Raw genomic sequence first — 19,126 nt, forward strand, 5'->3', positions numbered from 1 at the left:
GACGAACAACGAGAGCGACTAATTCGCTGGACCTTTGCCGCGCTGCGATTCAGGACAGGGAATCAGGAGACGGTTGGTATGGATTAGTTAGTCAACTACTGTCAAGGGTCCGTCCGGTTATTGACTCTGCTCTGTGCTGTGTCTTGGCTTAGAGGCAGCCGAAACGAAACGACTGAAACATTCTGACCTGCCAGACCTGGTGGGTAGAGGAAAGTGGTTGTGATCGTACCGAGTACTACATAAAAGGGCCTCCCCAACCTCCAAAATCCGCTTTCTTTCTGTTCATCTGCAGCAACGCTCAGGATTCTATCTCTAGACGGTCCCTTCTTGGCTTCTTTCTTCTTCTTCTTCTTCTTCTTCTTCTTCTTCTTCTTCTTCTTCTTGACACTCCCTTGACGGGCTGGATACATTCCCTCACAATCAAGAAACTTCATCTTCACTTCTTCTACCCCAGTCTATCCTGTTTGTAACAGACACTGGAATCTTTTCCTGAACGACAGATTTCATCAACTCACCGACTGAACAACGAACAAGAACTCGGCCCTTGTGTCACCTGGAACCTACCTCCCGTCCGACGCCGCCGACTGTTCGAGAAAACAAGATCGCTTAACCCATCTGTGCCCGCCACTGCTCGTCACTTCTGGTGTACAGTCACTGTTGTTTTCTCTCTCTTCCTTACAGTCACAAATATTCTTCACCTTGCTCGTGCTGGGATCTTATTGTCCCTCATCACTTTCCTTACTTTACCAACGCTGTTGTCCCATTACCCACAATCCTTTGATTCACTGTTCGACCACCGAACAATAACGACTGCAACAGAACCAGCACCCGTGGTTCACCATTCATTATCAGTTCACTTGAACAACGAGAAGCCCGAAAAATCTCAAAGGACAAGCCAGGCTCCGATATAAAAGCGCTTCAATCCTTTCAGAACTCTTTCATCCTGCAAGACTCACCACAAGGATTCACTCCAAGCAATCTCTGAGCAACACTCGACAAACAACACAACTGTGTCAACATCAACTTCTTTTCGAGATACCCTCACACACAACTTCCACTTTAACCACACCTTTTTTCAACTGCGACAAAATGCATTTCTCATCTGTCGCTGCGTGCCTCGGTCTGGCTGGTCTAGCCCAGGCACATATGGAGATGATTTACCCTCCCCCCTTCAAGTCAAAATCCAACCCCAATGCTGGTAGCGATGTTGACTACAGCATGACCGCCCCTCTCGATGCTAGCGGCGCCAACTTTCCTTGCAAGGGCTACCACTCCCTCTTTGGTACTAAGGAGGGTGCCTCGGTCGCAGACTGGGCAGCCGGCGGTTCCTACAACATGAGCATCACCGGCGGCGCTAACCACGGCGGTGGCAGTTGCCAGGCTTCCCTTTCCTACGACAAAGGAAAGTCTTGGAAGGTCATCCACTCTTACATCGGTAACTGTCCTGGTGCTGGTACCACCACCTTCGACTTCAAGGTCCCCAGCGACGCTCCATCCGGCGAGGCTATCTTCGCTTGGTCGTGGTTCAATCAGATCGGTAACCGTGAGATGTACATGAATTGCGCTGCCGTCACTATTGGTGGTGGTTCCGGCAAGCGAGCAGACGCCATGAGCAACCGTCCTGAGATGTTCGTTGCTAACGTCGGCAACGGCTGCACTACCGAGGAGTCGTCCGATCTCGAATTCCCCGATCCTGGTCCCGATGTGAGCAACGACTCTCAGAAGACTGCTGGCCCCAAGGGTACTTGTGGTAAGGCAGGGTCTGGTAGTGGCTCTGGTTCTGGTTCTGGCTCCGGTGATGGTAGCAACGGTGCTGCTCCTAGCACTCCCGCTGACGGATCCGCTGGAGGCAACAACGGTGCTGCTCCAAGTGCTGTCCCTACTCAGACTCAACCTGCTGCTCAACCTTCATCCCCTGCCGCTCAGCCATCAGCCCCAGCTGCCGGCGCCCCTTCAGCGTATGTACCCTCCCCCTCTTCTATTGGTAATGCTCCTAACTCACAAATTCATAGTCCTGGTGGTGTTTTCGTCACTGTCTCCCAGCCTGCTGAGGCTACTGGTGCCCCTGCTCCTTCAGCTCCCGCCGCAACCAGCACTCTCTTGACCATGACCAAACCTGCCCCTGGAACTGGCGGTCAGCCTGTTCCTACCAGTGTTGGTAGCCCTGAGCCTGCTCCTACTACCCCCACTGCTCCTGGCGCAGGTGACGGTGGTTCTGGCTCCGGTTCAGAAGAGACTGCTGGAGCTGCATGCAGTGATGAGGGTGCCTGGAATTGCATCGGCGGAACCAAGTACCAGCGTTGCGCTTCCGGTCGCTGGTCGGTTGTTCAATCTATGGCCGCTGGTACAACTTGCTCTGGCAATAAGAGCTCGGCGATGGCCTTTGGTTTCGGTCGCCGACTTGCCATTCGAGGTCGCCAGGTCTAAGGCTATCCTGAACTAGAGCTGAGCTGCAATTCGGAATGTCAAGAGGAAGGAGAGCAAAGTAGAATAGCATATACTTTGCTTGACGTTCTGGAACAGTAGATGGAAGGATATGGGAGTTTTTATCTTCATGTACAATAACTGGAATAGGAATTAGACTCATGGATCTTTCAAAACACTTATTCCGACGTGAATGTGACTGTGAATTGTGCAACATAGATCATCGCATGAAAGAGCTGATAACAAATTTATTGAAGCATACAGCTTGAAGCATTCGTTGTCAAGTACTTGGACTTATGGGATGGTGATTCCAGTATTCTATGTAAGTGTGGAGAGCAATGACCATAAAACACTAATGCATGCTTTACTACCTACCCTAGCCGAGCCTGGGTCAGCCAATGTGTGTGCTGGGGTTTGTATGGACTTCGTTGGATGGAAAGAGGCCGCCTACGACACGTAAACATAAGTAAGTGATCATTTGGAGCCAGGCCAGAGACCACTTTTGGTGTGTTGTGTTGTTGCGAGAGGAGGGGCTGTGAAGCCAGTCTACCAGTGTAACTAGGTGCTAGGTAAAGCATACTTTCCAGCATGATGCCAAGACAGCAACATGCACAGTGCGATATGAACTTGTGCGAAAGGTCGTGATTGGTTCGCTATATCGTCAGACATTCTTCAAACACCAAGACTGGCCCTTATCAGACAGTATATATACAGTAATCATTAAGGGTAGGTTTTTGTCTGGAACCCAAGCCTAACCTGGGCTGCTGGCGGGGCTGTGCTTGGTCTCGTCAGAAGCCTAGTGGAGTCTTTTTGGATGGTAAGATGAAGCAATTGAGAGATCAGGAGTACAGTACGAGTACATATCTGAGTGGGTTTTCCAGAGCCCGATAGTAGAAGTTGTAGACCTGGCGCTCTATACAAAAATTGGTGTCATGGTAGAAGACACTGGACCGAGTTGTTGGAATTTGTGTGCTGGTTCAGTTTGATACTCACTTCTGTAGACGCCTGATCTACCTTTAGCCGCTGGGCAGGCACCTATTACAAAGGTAAGTAAGTAATAGGGGAGGAAAGAAAACTCAGGGCCTTGATCCTATATGACAAAAGGATTGAGGTAATATAGCATAATCTTAGGGATGGCTTTTACTGAGTTTATTTTGACACCCCATATCAAGGTGTGATGTTTTCTTGCCCCTCGAGGGTAATGTAACAACCCAAAGTGGGCTTTTCCCTCGCTGAGGGTGTCTTCCCATCAATCAATCTTGGGCGGCGAAAGAGAGCCTGGAGCCCCTCCTCCAGCTTAGCCCAGTCAAGCCAAGCCTGCCTTATTGACCTCCACAGGGTTAGTTTAGAGGCGACACCATCTAAACCTCACCTCGTCTCTTGTCGTGTTCCCGCCTCTTGTATTTTACACTCTTCATGACTGCGGCCCTTGTAGCTCAGTGACGGACTTCCGTCTTCAACCACTCCTTCACCCTCGCCACGCCGCAATTTATTCATCCTCTGCCAACCTTATCTGCGACCCCTCCATTTGCGACATCTCCCCGCCTCGACCGCTACATACAATATCTTTACCTATACCGTATTTCGAACATGACGGGCCCTGCTTCTCCTCAGGCCGAAGGCCCCACGTTTGCTCCTCCCCCTCTGCCCGCGGGCTGGATTGCTCAATGGGATGGTACAAGCAAGAAGTATTATTATGTACAGCTATCGACCGGTGTTTCGCAGTGGGAGGTTCCTACTGAACCAGCCAAAACGGGAAATACTCCAGCTCCCCAGGGCGAACATCCTTACGGCGCTCCCAAGCGTTCGGAGCTCATCACGCATCCTGATGGATCGCAAACTGTGCGCCATGCAGATGGTACCATGGAACCAATTATGCCGGACGGCACCCGAGGTGTAGACGGTCCCTCTGGTGAACGGGGTCTTGGAGTATGTCGTCTTGGCATTTCTCGATAGTGTTGAATTGTGCTAACAGCCTGTCAGAGCATGGCTATGAACGCTTTGCTTGGCGGAAAGAACTCTGGTCATGGTGGTAGCAGCAGCGGTGGCCACAGCTCTAGTCCATTGGGCAATCTTGGAGGTCTTGCCAACCAGTTCCTCGGCGGTAGCCATGGTGGTAGTGGCGGCAGCAATGGGGGAAACAAGCCCTCAGGCGCAGGAAAGCTCGTTGGGCAACTGGCGTCGAGCTTTATGCACTCGGCTAGTCAGGAGAAGCCCCCTGCCCCCCAAAATTACCATGGCAATTCCAACCAGAGCTCAAGCCATCATCAGGGAGGCCTCGCCGGGCAGCTCATGGGTGGTGTCGCAACTATGTTTGGCGGCAAACACGGCAGCAGTGTATGTTCACAACATCAGTGTGCGCTGTTTGCGCAAGACTAACCGGGCGATAGGGACAAAACTCCAACTTTGGCTATAGCTCGGGGCAACAGCCGCAACAGCAGCAGGGTGGTGGTGGAACGTACTCCGGCGAGGCACCAACCTACAATCCTACGGGCTCAGCTCCTTCGGCGGCTTCAGCGCCCCCCGCAGCCGGTGTGCATTCCTATGGCTCTCCATCCCCGAACCAGCATCAACAGCATGGCTCGAACCAACAGTACGGCTCTCAACACCAACCTGGTCAGAATCAGACATACGGATCGCAGCAGCAGCCAGGTTCTCATCAGCCTTTTAACTCGCATCAGCAACAGCCCGGCGGAAACCAGCAGTATGGTCAGCAACACTCTGAGCCAGGCCAACAGTACAGCGCGCATCAGCAACAGCCGGGTCAGAATGGCCCTTATGGCAGTCATCAGCAGCAGCCTGGTTCGAACCAGCAGTACGGAGGTAACTCTTCTTTCGGTGGGAGCCCTCATGGTTCTTCGAACAACTCGTTCCCTCCTCCTCCGCCAGGAGGCCCTCCCCAACATGGACAAAATGCACAACAGGGACAGCAATACTTTCCTCCACCCCCTGGACAACAGCCACATCAGCCGTCTTCTGGTACAGGCTATCCTGATATTCAGGCGCACGGCGGCCACTTTGGCGGCCCGCCTGATCAACATGCTCAGCAGTCACAGGGCTATAGTGCACCACCGCCAAACTCAGGCAATCAGAACTTTCCCCCTCCACCACCAGGAGCCCCCCCCGGAGGATATAGCCCTTCTTATAACGCAGGCCAGGGGAACCAGCAGTCTTACGGTGGCCAGCCGCAATTCAACAGTGGCGCTCCTCCTGTGCCTCATGGTTCCCATCCTCAGTATGGAGGAGCTTACTGAGAGACTGCAATGAACCTGTATGGAACAATCGCAGTATTTATGACCCTCTTTTGAGCCATCGGCCACCTTTATAGTTTTGGTTTGAGATCGCAAGAATATTCCACACCGAAGAAATTTATAGCTCTCCTGTCACATCCGACACTCGGATGCTTGATATGAAAGTGTTTTTCGATGAAGATGTGTGTTGAAATGAGTATAGATATCGAAGCTCTCGAGGGGGCAAGGGAGGAGAGTGGCAGGAAGTTGGAGAAGTTACGAGCAATATGATTAACGTACATAGTAGAACGCATTCCACCAAGCCCCTTTTTTAGCATCTAGAGTCGAGAGCCCAATGGTGCCAACACCTCCGTTCATCAATTCTGTTTCTTGTTTGCGCCATCGGTTGTGACTGTAATAGTCTGTAACCTAGAGGCGATAGATCTGGACACAAACCAAGCCACCGCGCCGACGAGAACAAGATAACCAGCTGCTGGGACTAGAGAACGGGGGACGATACCATAAAGATAGGGGTCGAGGATGAGATCTACGTGTGCAGGTGAAGGATCCTTCATAAGAGCCGCGTCGTTCGTAAAGTAGTCAGCAGATGACTTGATCTGGAGCAGAAGAACGGAAGCCTCGCGCTCCCTGCCTTCAGTTTGAGTTGACTCTTTTGTCAGTACAGCTTCTTGGTCTTGGCGAGAAAATGAGTAGTTGGCAAGTGATTGAATCAGCTCTGGTGTCTGCCACACGGTGTCCAGCTCGTATACAGCCAAGTTAAACACAGTGGGTTGCTGGCGGCGAAGACGAATTAGCTTGCTTTCTCTACGTAAATCTCATGTTGACTCACAATCGCAGCCCAGCATATACGAAATTCATATCGCTGGCCTTGGTTTAGTTTATCAAGAAGCACCCACGTTGCAACGCCGGAAGCGTAATCCTTTGGCTCAGAGGGAAACACGCGGCTGATATGAGTTCGAATATTTGGGGCGTCTGGTGTAAGGGTCGGTAGTCTGAGATCACCCAGTGAAGGCTTCTGTTGGGGAATAGGGAGTGATGGCGGGGCTGTGAAGATTGTCTTTTCAACATTGGCGATGGCCATGCTAAGAAGACACAGCAGGCCGCCTATGGCGTATATTACTTGAGCCCTCCCGAGAGACAGCATATTGGTATTGGGAGACCTGCGTTTGCCCTCTAACTGTTTGCGTTCATTTGTAACTCCTCCTTTCAGGCTGATGCTTACATGTTGAGCTAGAAACAAAAGCACAGGTAAGGTGCTGCTCTAAAGCGTCACGTGTGATGCAGACCAACTGCCCCGCATAAGCTATCTAAAACTCCCGTCAATGTTACAGCACATAGTAATCTGCCATGGCATTCTGTGATTCTATGTATACATTTCGCAAGTTCATTTTGGCAGATGGAGGGATAAGGACGTTGAATCGCGGTCGTGCATAGTACTAGTCGTCAAAGCTTGGCTTTGACACATCACAGACCATAATGAAGATCATCGACTGAGCTCGAGCCTCGTAGTGATAACGAACGGCAGTTGTGAGCTTTTCAAGTGACGCCTGTGTATGTACCATAATAATCGGCTTGGATATCTCGGCTTGGATATCTAGTATGTAGGTCCTAAGTTGGATACCTACGAACGCAATGGAATTGCCCCTTATTAACCATGTCTTGTAATAGGAACTACCTCCCTACAGGTAGTAGGCAGGTACCTAGGCTGCCGGTACTGAGCACAGGGCGAACGATAAGTAAGGTGGCTAACGAGAAGGGAGCTGTGGTTCCGGGCACGTATGTACTGGGGATAGTAACAGGGATGTAATGTAAACAAATGAACAGTGCCCGACAAGGATGGCTTCTGCAACTATCTTCCCGTGAAGAAAGAGAATACATACTGTGAAAAGAAAGAAAAAGGAACAAGAGTGATTGAATTGCTTATGACATTTTCTTTTGAGTTGAATTAGAGACTGTTCAAAGTTCAGACATGACACCTGGGATGGATAATTAACACAGGCGAAATGAACGCCTCAACAGCCCGAGATGAGGTGTCGTTCGACAGTGGTAAGTAAATATGGATCCATCCATTGGGTCACCGTCCAAGAGAGACACCAATAACTCAACTTGAGTGTCCTGGCGTTGGCAGCCTGGTCCGTTAAATCCAGCCCCAGCCTCTACACGACGATTCCGTAATGCTGGACATAATAAATCCTCGAAGCTGCTAATATTGATGGAGCGGTGAAGCGAAGAACCATAACCACAGACACAGAAACGACCGAGTGGTGTCCAGACGGGAGGGTCCTTTGGGCAACCCCTGGGACCCTGGCAGCTGGCCAACAGGCGCCGGCAGCGGAAAACGCCAACAGGGCGTTGCAGGACGCGCTTGCCCCTTTTCAGCCCAGGCACGCCTCGAAATCAAATCAAATCAAATCAACAAACCCATAGAAGGTCCAATCCAATCCCAGTGGAGGGCAGCAAAGACTCCCCTGTCTGCCAAATTTCCCCCACCTCACCTATTTTCTCCCATCCAGCCCACTCCACTCCGCTAACTTATCACCAAACCAAACATTCGCCCTCGCCTTGTCTCCTCTCTTCCCGTTGTAAAAGCCTTGTCTGGCCTGTCCTTTTTTGTCCTCCTCTTTTCTCGTGGTCCCTCTTCTCTGCTCTTGCATTGCATCGACTTCCTCCATCTCATACTTGTAAACACTATCGTCAGCAAACATGCGTGAGGTCATTAGCATCAACGGTAAGCTGTTCCTCCCTTTGACGTTGGGCTTTCACCGCATCTCTGTCTGCTCTGTTGCGATGCTAACTGAGCTGTTCTAGTTGGTCAGGCCGGTTGCCAAATCGCCAACTCCTGCTGGGAGGTGAGTTTTGTCAAGACTTTGTTTGTATCGATGCGTACTGATTGTTTTCCTAGCTTTACTGCCTCGAGCACGGTATCCAGGTACACACGACAACCCCTAAATTTGTCAACAAACACCATGACCAAATACTGACCAACTGCAGCCTGATGGTTACCTCACAGAGGAGCGAAAGTCCCAAGACCCCGATCAGGGTTTCAGCACTTTCTTCTCCGAGACTGGTATGGCTTAACCTAGGACTTGACGATCGTGCTGCTGTTCTAACCCATTTCTAGGTCAGGGCAAGTATGTCCCCCGCGCCATCTACTGTGATTTGGAGCCCAATGTCGTCGACGAGGTCCGCACCGGTGCCTACCGCAACCTTTTCCACCCTGAGATGATGATCACTGGCAAGGAGGATGCCTCAAACAACTACGCCCGTGGTCACTACACCGTCGGAAAGGAGCTCATCGATGGCGTCCTCGACAAGATTCGCCGTGTTGCCGACAACTGTGTTGGCCTCCAGGGCTTCCTCGTGTTCCACTCTTTCGGTGGTGGTACTGGTTCTGGTTTTGGCGCTCTCCTGATGGAGCGTCTGTCGGTCGACTACGGCAAGAAGAGCAAGCTGGAGTTCTGTGTTTATCCCGCGCCCCAGACTGCCACATCCGTTGTCGAGCCATACAACTCTATCCTTACCACACACACCACCCTTGAGCACTCTGATTGCTCTTTCATGGTTGACAATGAGGCTATTTACGACATCTGCCGCCGAAACCTCGGCCTCGAGCGCCCTAACTACGAGAACCTAAACCGTCTCATTGCTCAGGGTATGTTATAGCTGTTGGGCTATGCAGTTGCCAGTTGACTAACAACATGTAGTCGTCTCTTCTATTACTGCCTCTTTGCGATTCGATGGATCCCTGAACGTCGACTTGAACGAATTCCAGACCAACTTGGTTCCTTACCCCAGAATTCACTTCCCTCTGGTCGCCTACGCCCCGGTCATCTCCGCTGCTAAGGCTGCCCACGAAGCCAACTCCGTCCAAGAGATGACAATGTCTTGCTTCGAGCCTAACAACCAGATGGTCAAGTGTGACCCCCGTCACGGCAAGTACATGGCTACCTGTTTGCTGTACCGTGGTGACGTCGTTCCCAACGACGCCCATGCTGCTGTTGCCACACTGAAGACCAAGCGAACTATCCAGTTCGTCGATTGGTGCCCCACTGGTTTCAAGCTTGGTATCTGCTACCAGGCCCCCGAGAATGTGCCTAACGGTGACCTCGCCAAGGTCAGCCGCGCTGTGTAAGTCGATTCCTTGTCATTTGACGAATGGAATGAATGAACTAACGCCAAAACAGCTGCATGCTCTCTAATACTACCGCCATCGCTGAGGCATGGTCTTCACTTTCTCTCAAGTTCGATCTCATGCACTCCAAGCGTGCCTTCGTCCACTGGTACGTCGGTGAAGGTATGGAGGAAGGCGAGTTCTCTGAGGCTCGTGAGGATCTTGCTGCCCTGGAGCGCGATTACGAGGAGGTCGCCACCGACTCCATGGGTGAAGAGGAGCTCGAGGCTGAGTACTAAGCGTTTACGGATGCGATTACTGGAATACCGACTTCTACCCAGTTTTAGCCTGTCAACGATAAAGAGGTGTATTTTCTTATTTTCACAAAGGTCAAGCCAAAACGAATTTTAATGTCAAAAGGAACCAAAATCTGTACATGGATTGGTTGCCTCTGCAGCTTCCATGTCTGAGCCGTTGGCATTATGTGAGGCAGTACTGTAGTTGCGAGTATTGTAGTTGTAATAATGCAAGATACCTCTCCTTACAACAAAATTACCCGTCAGCTATCGAAGCCCGCGAATGTCATGGATAAACAATGCGGGGAACAACGGGTTTAGAAAGCCGCCCCGGCCCTTTAACTGTAACTGTATCAATACTGTACCGAAGCCCGAAGCTCGGCCCATGTTCTGGGGGGCCGATAGTACGCGGATTGTGTCCAATACTTAGACCTCCCATCAAGCTCGGCACTTCAATACCTTCTACTTGGACGCATTTCAATCGAACGTACATCGACTCCTGTGTCGCCTGCTCACGAAAATTTTCAAGCATGAGTCTCTTGCGGTCCAGCGTCTGCAGAGCATGTCACCGCTCGCAGCAAATTCGCTGGCATAGAGGCCTTGCGACGGCCAGCAATCAGTCATATGATAACCGGGTTAGGCTCGTCGAGGTTGGGCCTCGGGACGGCCTGCAGAATGAGAAGAAGGCAATCCCGTTGGAGACCAAGATTGAACTTATCGAACGATTGGCCCGAACTGGAGTTTCTACAATTGAAGCTGGATCCTTTGTTGCTCCAAAATGGGTGCCTCAGGTAGTGTTCTTGCTCCTCCGATGTCTACTCAGCAACCTGACACTTTTACGATAGATGAGCAACTCCAGCGAAATACTGCAGCACATCCTCGACGGAAAGGTTTCTTCTCCTGGCCCGATCTCATACTCCTTCCTAGCACCCAATGGCAAGGGCCTCAAATCTGCCGCCGATGTCCTCAGTGCGAATAGCGGAAAGTTCGCAACTCAACTAGAGCCAGCATCTGGAGCCGCGGCCGCCACCAAGCCAGCTGTTGAAGTCGCAGTCTTTGCTGCTGCCACCGAGAGCTTCACGCAGAAGAACCTCAATTGCGATGTCAAGACATCGCTCGAACGCTTCAAGGAGGTGATTAGGGATTCCAAGGCTATTGGTCTCCGAGTGCGCGCCTACATTTCTGTAGTCCTAGGATGCCCATTCGAAGGGTTCGACGTTGATCCTCACAAAGTGGCCGAGATTGCTACCGACCTTTTGGAGGCTGGAGCGGATGAGATCTCACTCGGAGACACTACAGGAATGGGTACAGCACCTCGAACCGGAGCTCTCCTCCAATGCATGTCTGCAGCTGGTATTCGAACTGAGGACATTGCCATGCACTTCCACGATACATACGGCCAAGCTCTAGTGAACACAGCTGTATCCCTAGAGCACGGCATTCGGACGTTCGATAGCAGTGTTGGTGGTCTGGGGGGCTGTCCTTACAGCCCTGGCGCGACCGGTAACGTTTCAACGGAAAACATGGTTTACTTCATGGAGACTCTGGGTATGGACACTGGCATTAATCTGGATGCTATGTCCGACATTGGAGACTGGATCACAAAAGAGTTGGGTAAGGAAAATGGCAGCACCGTAGGCAAAGCAGTTCTTGGAGCTCGGACTCGAGCTATGCAAAACGCAAAGGAAAGCTAAAGAGGAAGCTTAAGCTTGTTGCTGTATTGTTATCATTGAGTATAGTAAGAAAAGGCAATCAACTATCTACCTACCTATCTAGTTATTCAGAAATATCTCATGTTCTAAGTTTCCTTCTGTTAAGCTGACAGACTTAAAATGCCCTCGGGGGGCAAGAAAACAGCGAATCTTAATGTGGGGTGTCAAAATAAACTTAGCAAAAGCTATCCTAAGCTTAGGCTATATCACCTAAGTCTTTTTGTCATTCAGGATCGAGGTCCTGTGTTTTCTTTCCTCCCCTATAATGCCTACTTTACCTCTGCGAATGTCATGTGATGTCACTGATGTCGTAGAAACGTTCCCATGTGGAGGTGAAGGCTATCGGCCGTGCGTCGCCTTTGGGCTGGCGCAGCTGGAAAGGCCCCACTTGGATGAAGCAAGCTCAACCTCCTCCAACCTCTTGAGACCTTCTCCCAACTTCACCTCTAAGCTTCGCGATCGGCTCCTATATTCTATTTTGCCCCTTACTTCAACCGTCCGATTAACGATCCATCGCCCATCATGGCGGACCCTCGCGAGTCCTCATCGTACTCGGTCATCCCCAGAATTCGATACAACACTGTTGGCGGCGTCAACGGTCCCCTCGTCATCCTCGATAATGTACGCGGTCGTCATCTGCCAAATCGAACCGGCTTGGAGCTTGCGGGCTGACAACAAAACAGGTCAAATTCCCGCGATACAATGAGATCGTGACACTCACTCTTCCCGATGGCACTGAGCGCTCTGGTCAAGTTTTGGAAGCTCGAGGTTAGTGTGGCTGCTGGCGTCTCTGAGGTAATGACGCGGAATATGCTGATATGGTTTGCTAGGTGATCGAGCTGTCGTCCAGGTACTTTTACATGGATACGATGCGATATGAAATGGCGATTGACGATTGTATAGGTCTTTGAGGGTACTTCTGGCATCGATGTGAAGAAGGTACGTGGCATTGCGAGCTCTATTGGGAGAACATCAAGCTAAGACGACCACAGACCAAGGTTCAGTTTACAGGCCAGAGTTTGAAAATCGGTGTCTCTGAAGACATGCTTGGTCGTATCTTTGATGGTTCCGGTCGAGCTATTGATAAGGGTCCCAAGGTGTTGGCTGAAGATTACCTTGATATCAACGGTTCTCCTATTAACCCTTACTCTCGTGTAAGGCTACCCATCAGCGCTGCACGGTCGATATAATCTGATTCATGATATAGGAATATCCCGAGGAGATGATCTCCACAGGTATCTCTGCTATTGACACCATGAACTCGATTGCCCGAGGACAAAAGATTCCCATTTTTTCCGCCTCCGGTCTACCTCACAACGAAATCGCTGCCCAGATTTGCCGACAGGCTGGCCTCGTCCAGAAGCAGGGTATTACTAACAAGGGCGTTCATGATGGCCACGAGGAGAATTTCTCGATCGTCTTCGGTGCTATGGGTGTTAACTTGGAAACTGCCCGTTTCTTCACCCGCGACTTTGAGGAGAACGGCAGTCTGGAGCGTGTTACACTCTTCCTGAACCTTGCCAACGATCCTACGTGAGCTGCGAACCATATTCATAACGACAATACGCGTACTAATTTCTGTCCAGCATCGAACGTATTATTACCCCTCGTCTTGCACTCACCACCGCCGAATATTACGCCTACCAGCTCGAGAAGCACGTTTTGGTCATCCTTACCGATCTTTCTGCTTACTGTGATGCTCTCCGAGAAGTTTCAGCCGCTCGAGAAGAAGTTCCCGGTCGTCGCGGATACCCTGGTTACATGTACACTGATTTGTCCACCATCTATGAACGAGCCGGTCGTGTTGAGGGCCGCAATGGTTCCATTACTCAGATTCCCATTCTGACCATGCCTAACGACGATATCACCCACCCCATTCCTGATCTGACAGGTTACATTACCGAGGGTCAGGTGTTCATTGACCGAGCTCTGGACAACCGTGGAATCTACCCGCCCATCAATGTTCTGCCTTCGCTATCCCGTTTGATGAAGTCTGCCATTGGTGAGGGCATGACGCGAAAGGACCACGGTGATGTTTCCAACCAACTGTACGCCAAGTACGCTATTGGTCGTGATGCCGCAGCCATGAAGGCTGTCGTTGGTGAGGAGGCTTTGTCTGCTGAGGACAAGCTGTCCCTTGAGTTCTTGGAGAAGTTCGAGCGACAATTCATCAGCCAGGGACAGTACGAGTCTCGATCTATTTATGAGTCTCTGGACCTTGCATGGAGCCTTCTGCGTATTTACCCTAAGGAGTTGCTCAACCGTATTCCCGCCAAGGTTCTCAACGAGTTCTACCAGCGAGCTGCGAAGGAGTCCAAGGCCAAGGGTAAGGCTCGAGCAGATACTGAGGCCCGAAGCCAGCAGCAGACGGAAGAGAACCTTATTGACGCATGAGGGAACGGCTTGTCGGCATTTTGATAGATAGTATAATGAGCGCGCGCACCAGGCTGATGGAAGAGCAGAGAGAGAAATGTTTTACGCTGATTGTTTTCACGCTGTTGTTGAGGGAGGCTGTAGAGCAGAGCAAGAGTAGGTATATGGGCGAAGATAGGGGGGCGAGCCAATGCAATTCAACCGATCCTCAACCTGATCCTGACGTCTTATGATCGATGACCTGAGCCAAGAGGAGCATAACTTGCCATGGCGATGAGAACATACAATAGTAAAGTAAAACCTTGGATTGTTGTTATGGCATCTCTTTAGATTCAGAGATTCAGACAACCAATAAAGTCGAGTTCATGGAGAGTGGATCTACAGTGTCGAAAGTTCGAGTCACGCACATGCCACATCTTTATTTTTCTTTTTTGGGTTGTACTTACTCCAGATTGAACGGTCATGTTAGAAAACTCTTGATTTGTTCCGAGGTAATTTCGTCGTGGATAGCATATCGCCTTTTTCTCCCCCTCATACGAGCACAATATGGAGGAAGATAGAAGACAAACAGACCTGGGCACAGCAGCAGATATCGAAGAAGCTCAGCTCGCTCAGACGAGTCAAGCCCCTGCCGTCCAAAATGAGCCAGAGACAGCAACGCCACTGAAACAACCAAAGAAGAGATTCATAGGACGAAGAGCAGCAGTTGAAGCCGCAGCAAAGCTCGGAGAGTCAGGAGCATCAGGGGAGAGCGGTGCTGTTCAGAGTATGTGAAAACACTGTCCTTTGTCACCAAACGCAATTCAGGATTGGATCAAGATATACTCATGCTGTTTATTATAGCTGCCAAACCTCGGAGGGCTCCCCGACTTCTAAACCAAGTTCCCAAGGAAATTCTTGAGAACACTGATCTGAAAGCTGCCATTGCGTTATTGCCTGCTAACTACAACTTTGAGATCCCCAAGACGATCCACCGCATTCAAACCGCAAACGCCAAGAGAGTTGCGCTACAGATGCCCGAGGGCCTTTTACTCTTTGCCACTACTATATCAGATATCTTGACGCAGTTCTGCCCTGGTGTCGAGACACTAATTATGGGCGATGTGACTTATGGCGCCTGCTGTATCGATGATTACACAGCAAGGGCCCTTGGTTGTGACCTGCTGGTGCACTATGCCCACAGTTGTCTCATCCCCGTCGACGTGACCACGATCAAAACTCTATACGTCTTTGTAGACATCAGCATTGACGCGACACATCTCCTAGCATCCCTTGAGCGCAACTTTGCCAGTGGCAAAACAATAGCTGTTGTCGGCACTATTCAGTTTAACGCTACTATCCATGGCGTCAAGAGCAGTCTCGAGCGCGGTGGCTTCCGAGTTCTCGTCCCCCAGATTGCACCATTGAGTAAGGGTGAGATTCTGGGCTGCACTTCTCCTCGTCTGAAAGACGACGACAATATCGATCTGATCCTGTACCTGGGTGATGGTCGTTTCCACCTTGAGAGTATCATGATTCACAACCCTTCTATTCCAGCGTACCGATACGACCCTTACTCTCGAAAGCTCACGCGGGAGGCGTACGGCCATGAGGAAATGCAGTCTCTCCGTCGAACAGCCATTCATAGCGCCCGTACAGCACGCAAATGGGGCCTGATTCTCGGCGCCCTTGGCCGCCAGGGCAACCCGCATACATTGGGCCTCATCGAGAAAGAGCTCAAGGCGCGAGGCATTCCTATTGTGCACTTGCTACTAAGTGAGATCTTTCCGGGCAAATTGGCGCTCATGTCGGATGTCGAGTGCTGGGTACAGGTTGCTTGCCCTCGATTGAGTATTGATTGGGGTTATGCATTCCCACGGCCGTTGCTAACGCCGTATGAGGCACTTGTTGCATTGGGCGAGCGACAAGATTGGGGTGAAGGCGTCTATCCCATGGACTACTACGGAAAGGACGGGCTAGGAAGGACAAGGCCATTGCAGACTGCCTCAGGATAGAAGCAATGATGATACTGAACGGTTGAGATCCATCAAGTGCTATAGGACCTTGGCTGGATACACAGTAGGGTGATGAAGAATAAAGTCGAATATCGATAAAAAGAAGTGGACGCATGTGTGAGCTTTGGACTCGGATTAAGAGGATATGAGAGATTTGAGTGTTGACTTGGAATAAGGTGCAGAAGTGTCGCTCAGCATTCGTAGTACGATATAGCCTTTTTTTTTGTTGACCTCTTAGTGTAAAAGAAAAGACAATCAGGTCGCATTGGCTGTTCCGACAGGCTCTGGCCGGTTTGGAAACATAAGCTTGTACTTGACAATCTCAACCACCTCAAGATTTTCGCCCTGCTCGAGTGTTTCTCCCCCTGAGCCAGATATCACCTTATTCTCTCTCTTTCTGACTACGGCCATTGCTTTTGGGAGCTTCTTGATCTCCCCAGTGAGACGTTGATGCTGGCCGACATAAAGGTGAACCCGCTTCATCCATGCTGAGCCTTCGGTACCCATCACGAAATCTGGGAAGTCAAGTCTTCCAACTTGGACGCCACCTAGTGCATCTCCATTGGCGTCTTGGGGTAGATTGATGGTTCCTTGAAGTTCCAGGAGAGCTAGACCTGAGGGGGTCTGCAGGAGTTGAGGTAGAGGACTTGAGGACGGCGCCTTGTTGCTTGGAGGATATAGCTTGGCCGAGGACATGACGAGAGAAAAAGTGAGAGTGACGATGTTTCAGACTGTTTATATCGGTCCAACATTTGGGCGTATATGTATCAGTATCTAATCTCTCCAGCTGAACTTCCACTGACACCTTGAGTCTATGTAAACAAAAGTTCGAGGTACGCCTAGAAATCTACAGTATGGAAAATACAGACAGATACACGGTGTGGAACAGTCGATAGTAGCTCACACCATGGATCTGAGGCAGGTGAGCGGAGAAATCGGACTTTCTTTTTCCCGAGGGTTGAAATTGTGTTCATTGGCTGCCCGGCAGTAAGAGCCCTAGCGACTCGCACTTGCCTTCCACAATTTTCGAATTCGGAAATTTCGAACCTCATCATCCTCTACTAACTTCACAGCAGGCCAGGTCAAGTAAACTTGCACCCACCACAACTGGCAATATGAAGGTACGACAATAGCAATCAACAATCGAGCTATGCGAGTTTACGGGAGAGTCTTTTGTTATCTGAAATGGATTAATCACTCCTGTCAACTGGCCTCCACGCATGCGCTGCTGCTCGATTGAAGATCTCGAAGAAAATATTCGCTGACATTTTTCTTTTGCAGTTGAACATCAGCTACCCTGCCAATGGCAGCCAGAAGCTCATCGATATTGAGGATGAGCGCAAGCTCCGTGTCTTCATGGAGAAGCGCGTACGTCGAACCTCTCTTGCCCTTTTGCCTACGACCACTCGGCTCGTCGATAACAAACCGATCGACAAAATGCTGACTCTTTTTTTGGTAGATGGGCGCTGAGGTTCCTGGTGACTCCATCGGCGATGAGTTCAAGGGGTACATCTTCCGCATCACTGGTGGAAACGACAAGCAGGGTTTCCCCATGAAGCAGGGTGTCATGCACCCTACCCGTGTCCGCCTCCTCCTCTCCGAGGGCCACTCTTGCTACCGACCCCGACGCACCGGTGAGCGCAAGCGAAAGTCTGTCCGTGGCTGCATCGTCGGCATGGATCTCTCTGTCCTCGCCCTCAGCATTGTCAAGCAGGGTGATGCTGACATCCCCGGCCTCACCGACGTCGTCCACCCTAAGCGCCTCGGTCCCAAGCGCGCCACCAAGATCCGCAAGTTCTTCGGCCTCACCAAGGATGACGATGTATGTCTCTCCCTACGCCCATACTCGATCATCGCCTACCCGGAGCTGCAGTGGAGGAGTTGGCAGACCGGGTAGAGTGTGAGAGGACCCCTTGATCTTCTTTGTCAAGCAAGAGTTCAAGGGGTAGCGAGTTGAACAATCATAACCACAAGAATTCAAAGTAGCTAATGCTTACATGATACATAGGTCCGCAAGTACGTTATCCGACGAGAGGTTCAGCCCAAGGGTGAGGGCAAGTCTCCTTACACCAAGGCTCCCCGCATCCAGAGACTCGTCACCCCTCAACGTCTCCAGCACAAGCGTCACCGCGCTGCCCTCAAGCGCCGCCAGGCCGAGAAGGTCAAGGACGAGGCCGTAAGTCACTCAAACGCTCAGCACACCTATCATCAGCATCTAACACGATATGCAGAACGAGTACGCCCAGATCCTTGCCAAGCGTGTTGCTGAGGCTAAGGCCAACAAGGCCGATGCCCGTAAGCGACGAGCAAGCTCTATGCGCAAGTAGGGTTCTGGCGTTTAATGAAAAAAAAGTGGAATCATACCTTGGTCTTGTAGTTTGCATGCATTGGGAGTGAGGATTCTCTATAGGGCTTGTTTTGAGCCAGCCACGAGTGCGTTAGAGACAGTTCGAAAATATGAACATGCATTAATGCACTCGTATTCCGCATCCATTGGCAAACTCCGCCCCTGACTACGTGTATACTAAGCCATTCTTCTCCTGTGTTTCTTAATTGTGACTTGTCGATAGTTTTGCGCCAATTTTATGTAGTCCATGACGGGAATAACTGGAAATCAGGGGGTGAATCACTAATAAACACAACTCAAGCCATAGAGCAATCAAACACAGCACGCACAATGTGTTGTTTTCCGGGTGATCACCTATTAAACTTTGATTGATATACATGGAACTTCGCCTATCGTCTACTTTTTGCGCGCTTTCCGCGTTCCAAGGAACCTGTAGGAGACCTGCACTTCTCCCAAGGTGAAGCCCGGACGAGGATGCTACATCCAGTGCTCAAGATCATAAAATCTCGAGGCTAGGCTGATAAAACACAATACCAGTACCGTAGTAAAAATCAACAACTATCTTTTCCATTGGTGTCCCCATCTATGATCCCTTTCCCTTTACGCGCCTGCAATGCA

General features: G+C 50.6%; 9 protein-coding genes across 9 annotated transcripts; 7 read left to right on the forward strand and 2 right to left on the reverse strand.

Annotated features, from left to right (window-relative positions):
* Positions 1 to 1,089: 1,089 nt before the first annotated feature.
* On the forward strand, positions 1,090 to 2,427 carry FPRO_01538 (uncharacterized protein; the record flags this gene model as incomplete). Its single annotated transcript, XM_031230361.1, has 2 exons — positions 1,090 to 1,958; positions 2,013 to 2,427. 2 exons carry the CDS (start codon positions 1,090 to 1,092, stop codon positions 2,425 to 2,427), a joined length of 1,284 nt encoding a protein of 427 aa, XP_031074935.1.
* Positions 2,428 to 4,014: 1,587 nt separating this feature from the next.
* Positions 4,015 to 5,678, forward strand: FPRO_01537 (uncharacterized protein; the record flags this gene model as incomplete). Its single annotated transcript, XM_031230373.1, has 3 exons — positions 4,015 to 4,353; positions 4,408 to 4,761; positions 4,815 to 5,678. The coding sequence occupies 3 exons, from the start codon at positions 4,015 to 4,017 to the stop codon at positions 5,676 to 5,678; spliced, it is 1,557 nt and encodes a 518-aa protein (XP_031074936.1).
* A 353-nt stretch (positions 5,679 to 6,031) lies between these two features.
* On the reverse strand, positions 6,032 to 6,756 carry FPRO_01536 (uncharacterized protein; the record flags this gene model as incomplete). Its single annotated transcript, XM_031230384.1, has 2 exons — positions 6,032 to 6,448; positions 6,505 to 6,756. 2 exons carry the CDS (start codon positions 6,754 to 6,756, stop codon positions 6,032 to 6,034), a joined length of 669 nt encoding a protein of 222 aa, XP_031074937.1.
* Positions 6,757 to 8,378: 1,622 nt separating this feature from the next.
* Positions 8,379 to 10,085, forward strand: FPRO_01535 (putative alpha-tubulin B; the record flags this gene model as incomplete). The annotated part of the gene is made up of 7 exons (XM_031230395.1): positions 8,379 to 8,403; positions 8,484 to 8,524; positions 8,578 to 8,604; positions 8,667 to 8,742; positions 8,797 to 9,327; positions 9,380 to 9,803; positions 9,860 to 10,085. The coding sequence occupies 7 exons, from the start codon at positions 8,379 to 8,381 to the stop codon at positions 10,083 to 10,085; spliced, it is 1,350 nt and encodes a 449-aa protein (XP_031074938.1).
* A 527-nt stretch (positions 10,086 to 10,612) lies between these two features.
* On the forward strand, positions 10,613 to 11,776 carry FPRO_01534 (uncharacterized protein; the record flags this gene model as incomplete). The annotated part of the gene is made up of 2 exons (XM_031230406.1): positions 10,613 to 10,873; positions 10,928 to 11,776. 2 exons carry the CDS (start codon positions 10,613 to 10,615, stop codon positions 11,774 to 11,776), a joined length of 1,110 nt encoding a protein of 369 aa, XP_031074939.1.
* Positions 11,777 to 12,316: 540 nt separating this feature from the next.
* Positions 12,317 to 14,188, forward strand: FPRO_01533 (putative H+-exporting ATPase 57K chain, vacuolar; the record flags this gene model as incomplete). The annotated part of the gene is made up of 7 exons (XM_031230417.1): positions 12,317 to 12,415; positions 12,478 to 12,562; positions 12,625 to 12,644; positions 12,698 to 12,733; positions 12,787 to 12,948; positions 13,002 to 13,327; positions 13,381 to 14,188. The coding sequence occupies 7 exons, from the start codon at positions 12,317 to 12,319 to the stop codon at positions 14,186 to 14,188; spliced, it is 1,536 nt and encodes a 511-aa protein (XP_031074940.1).
* Positions 14,189 to 14,713: 525 nt separating this feature from the next.
* Positions 14,714 to 16,161, forward strand: FPRO_01532 (putative candidate tumor suppressor DPH2L1; the record flags this gene model as incomplete). Its single annotated transcript, XM_031230428.1, has 2 exons — positions 14,714 to 14,933; positions 15,011 to 16,161. The coding sequence occupies 2 exons, from the start codon at positions 14,714 to 14,716 to the stop codon at positions 16,159 to 16,161; spliced, it is 1,371 nt and encodes a 456-aa protein (XP_031074941.1).
* A 255-nt stretch (positions 16,162 to 16,416) lies between these two features.
* Positions 16,417 to 16,857, reverse strand: FPRO_01531 (uncharacterized protein; the record flags this gene model as incomplete). Its single annotated transcript, XM_031230439.1, has 1 exon — positions 16,417 to 16,857. One exon carries the CDS (start codon positions 16,855 to 16,857, stop codon positions 16,417 to 16,419), a length of 441 nt encoding a protein of 146 aa, XP_031074942.1.
* A 211-nt stretch (positions 16,858 to 17,068) lies between these two features.
* On the forward strand, positions 17,069 to 18,488 carry FPRO_01530 (putative 40s ribosomal protein S6.e, cytosolic; the record flags this gene model as incomplete). The annotated part of the gene is made up of 6 exons (XM_031230450.1): positions 17,069 to 17,083; positions 17,238 to 17,282; positions 17,443 to 17,529; positions 17,621 to 17,983; positions 18,170 to 18,337; positions 18,393 to 18,488. The coding sequence occupies 6 exons, from the start codon at positions 17,069 to 17,071 to the stop codon at positions 18,486 to 18,488; spliced, it is 774 nt and encodes a 257-aa protein (XP_031074943.1).
* Positions 18,489 to 19,126: the final 638 nt, after the last annotated feature.

This window comes from Fusarium proliferatum (assembly GCF_900067095.1).
Source record: "Fusarium proliferatum ET1 genome assembly, contig: FPRO_scaffold001, whole genome shotgun sequence".
Classification (NCBI taxonomy): Eukaryota; Fungi; Ascomycota; class Sordariomycetes; order Hypocreales; family Nectriaceae; genus Fusarium; species Fusarium proliferatum.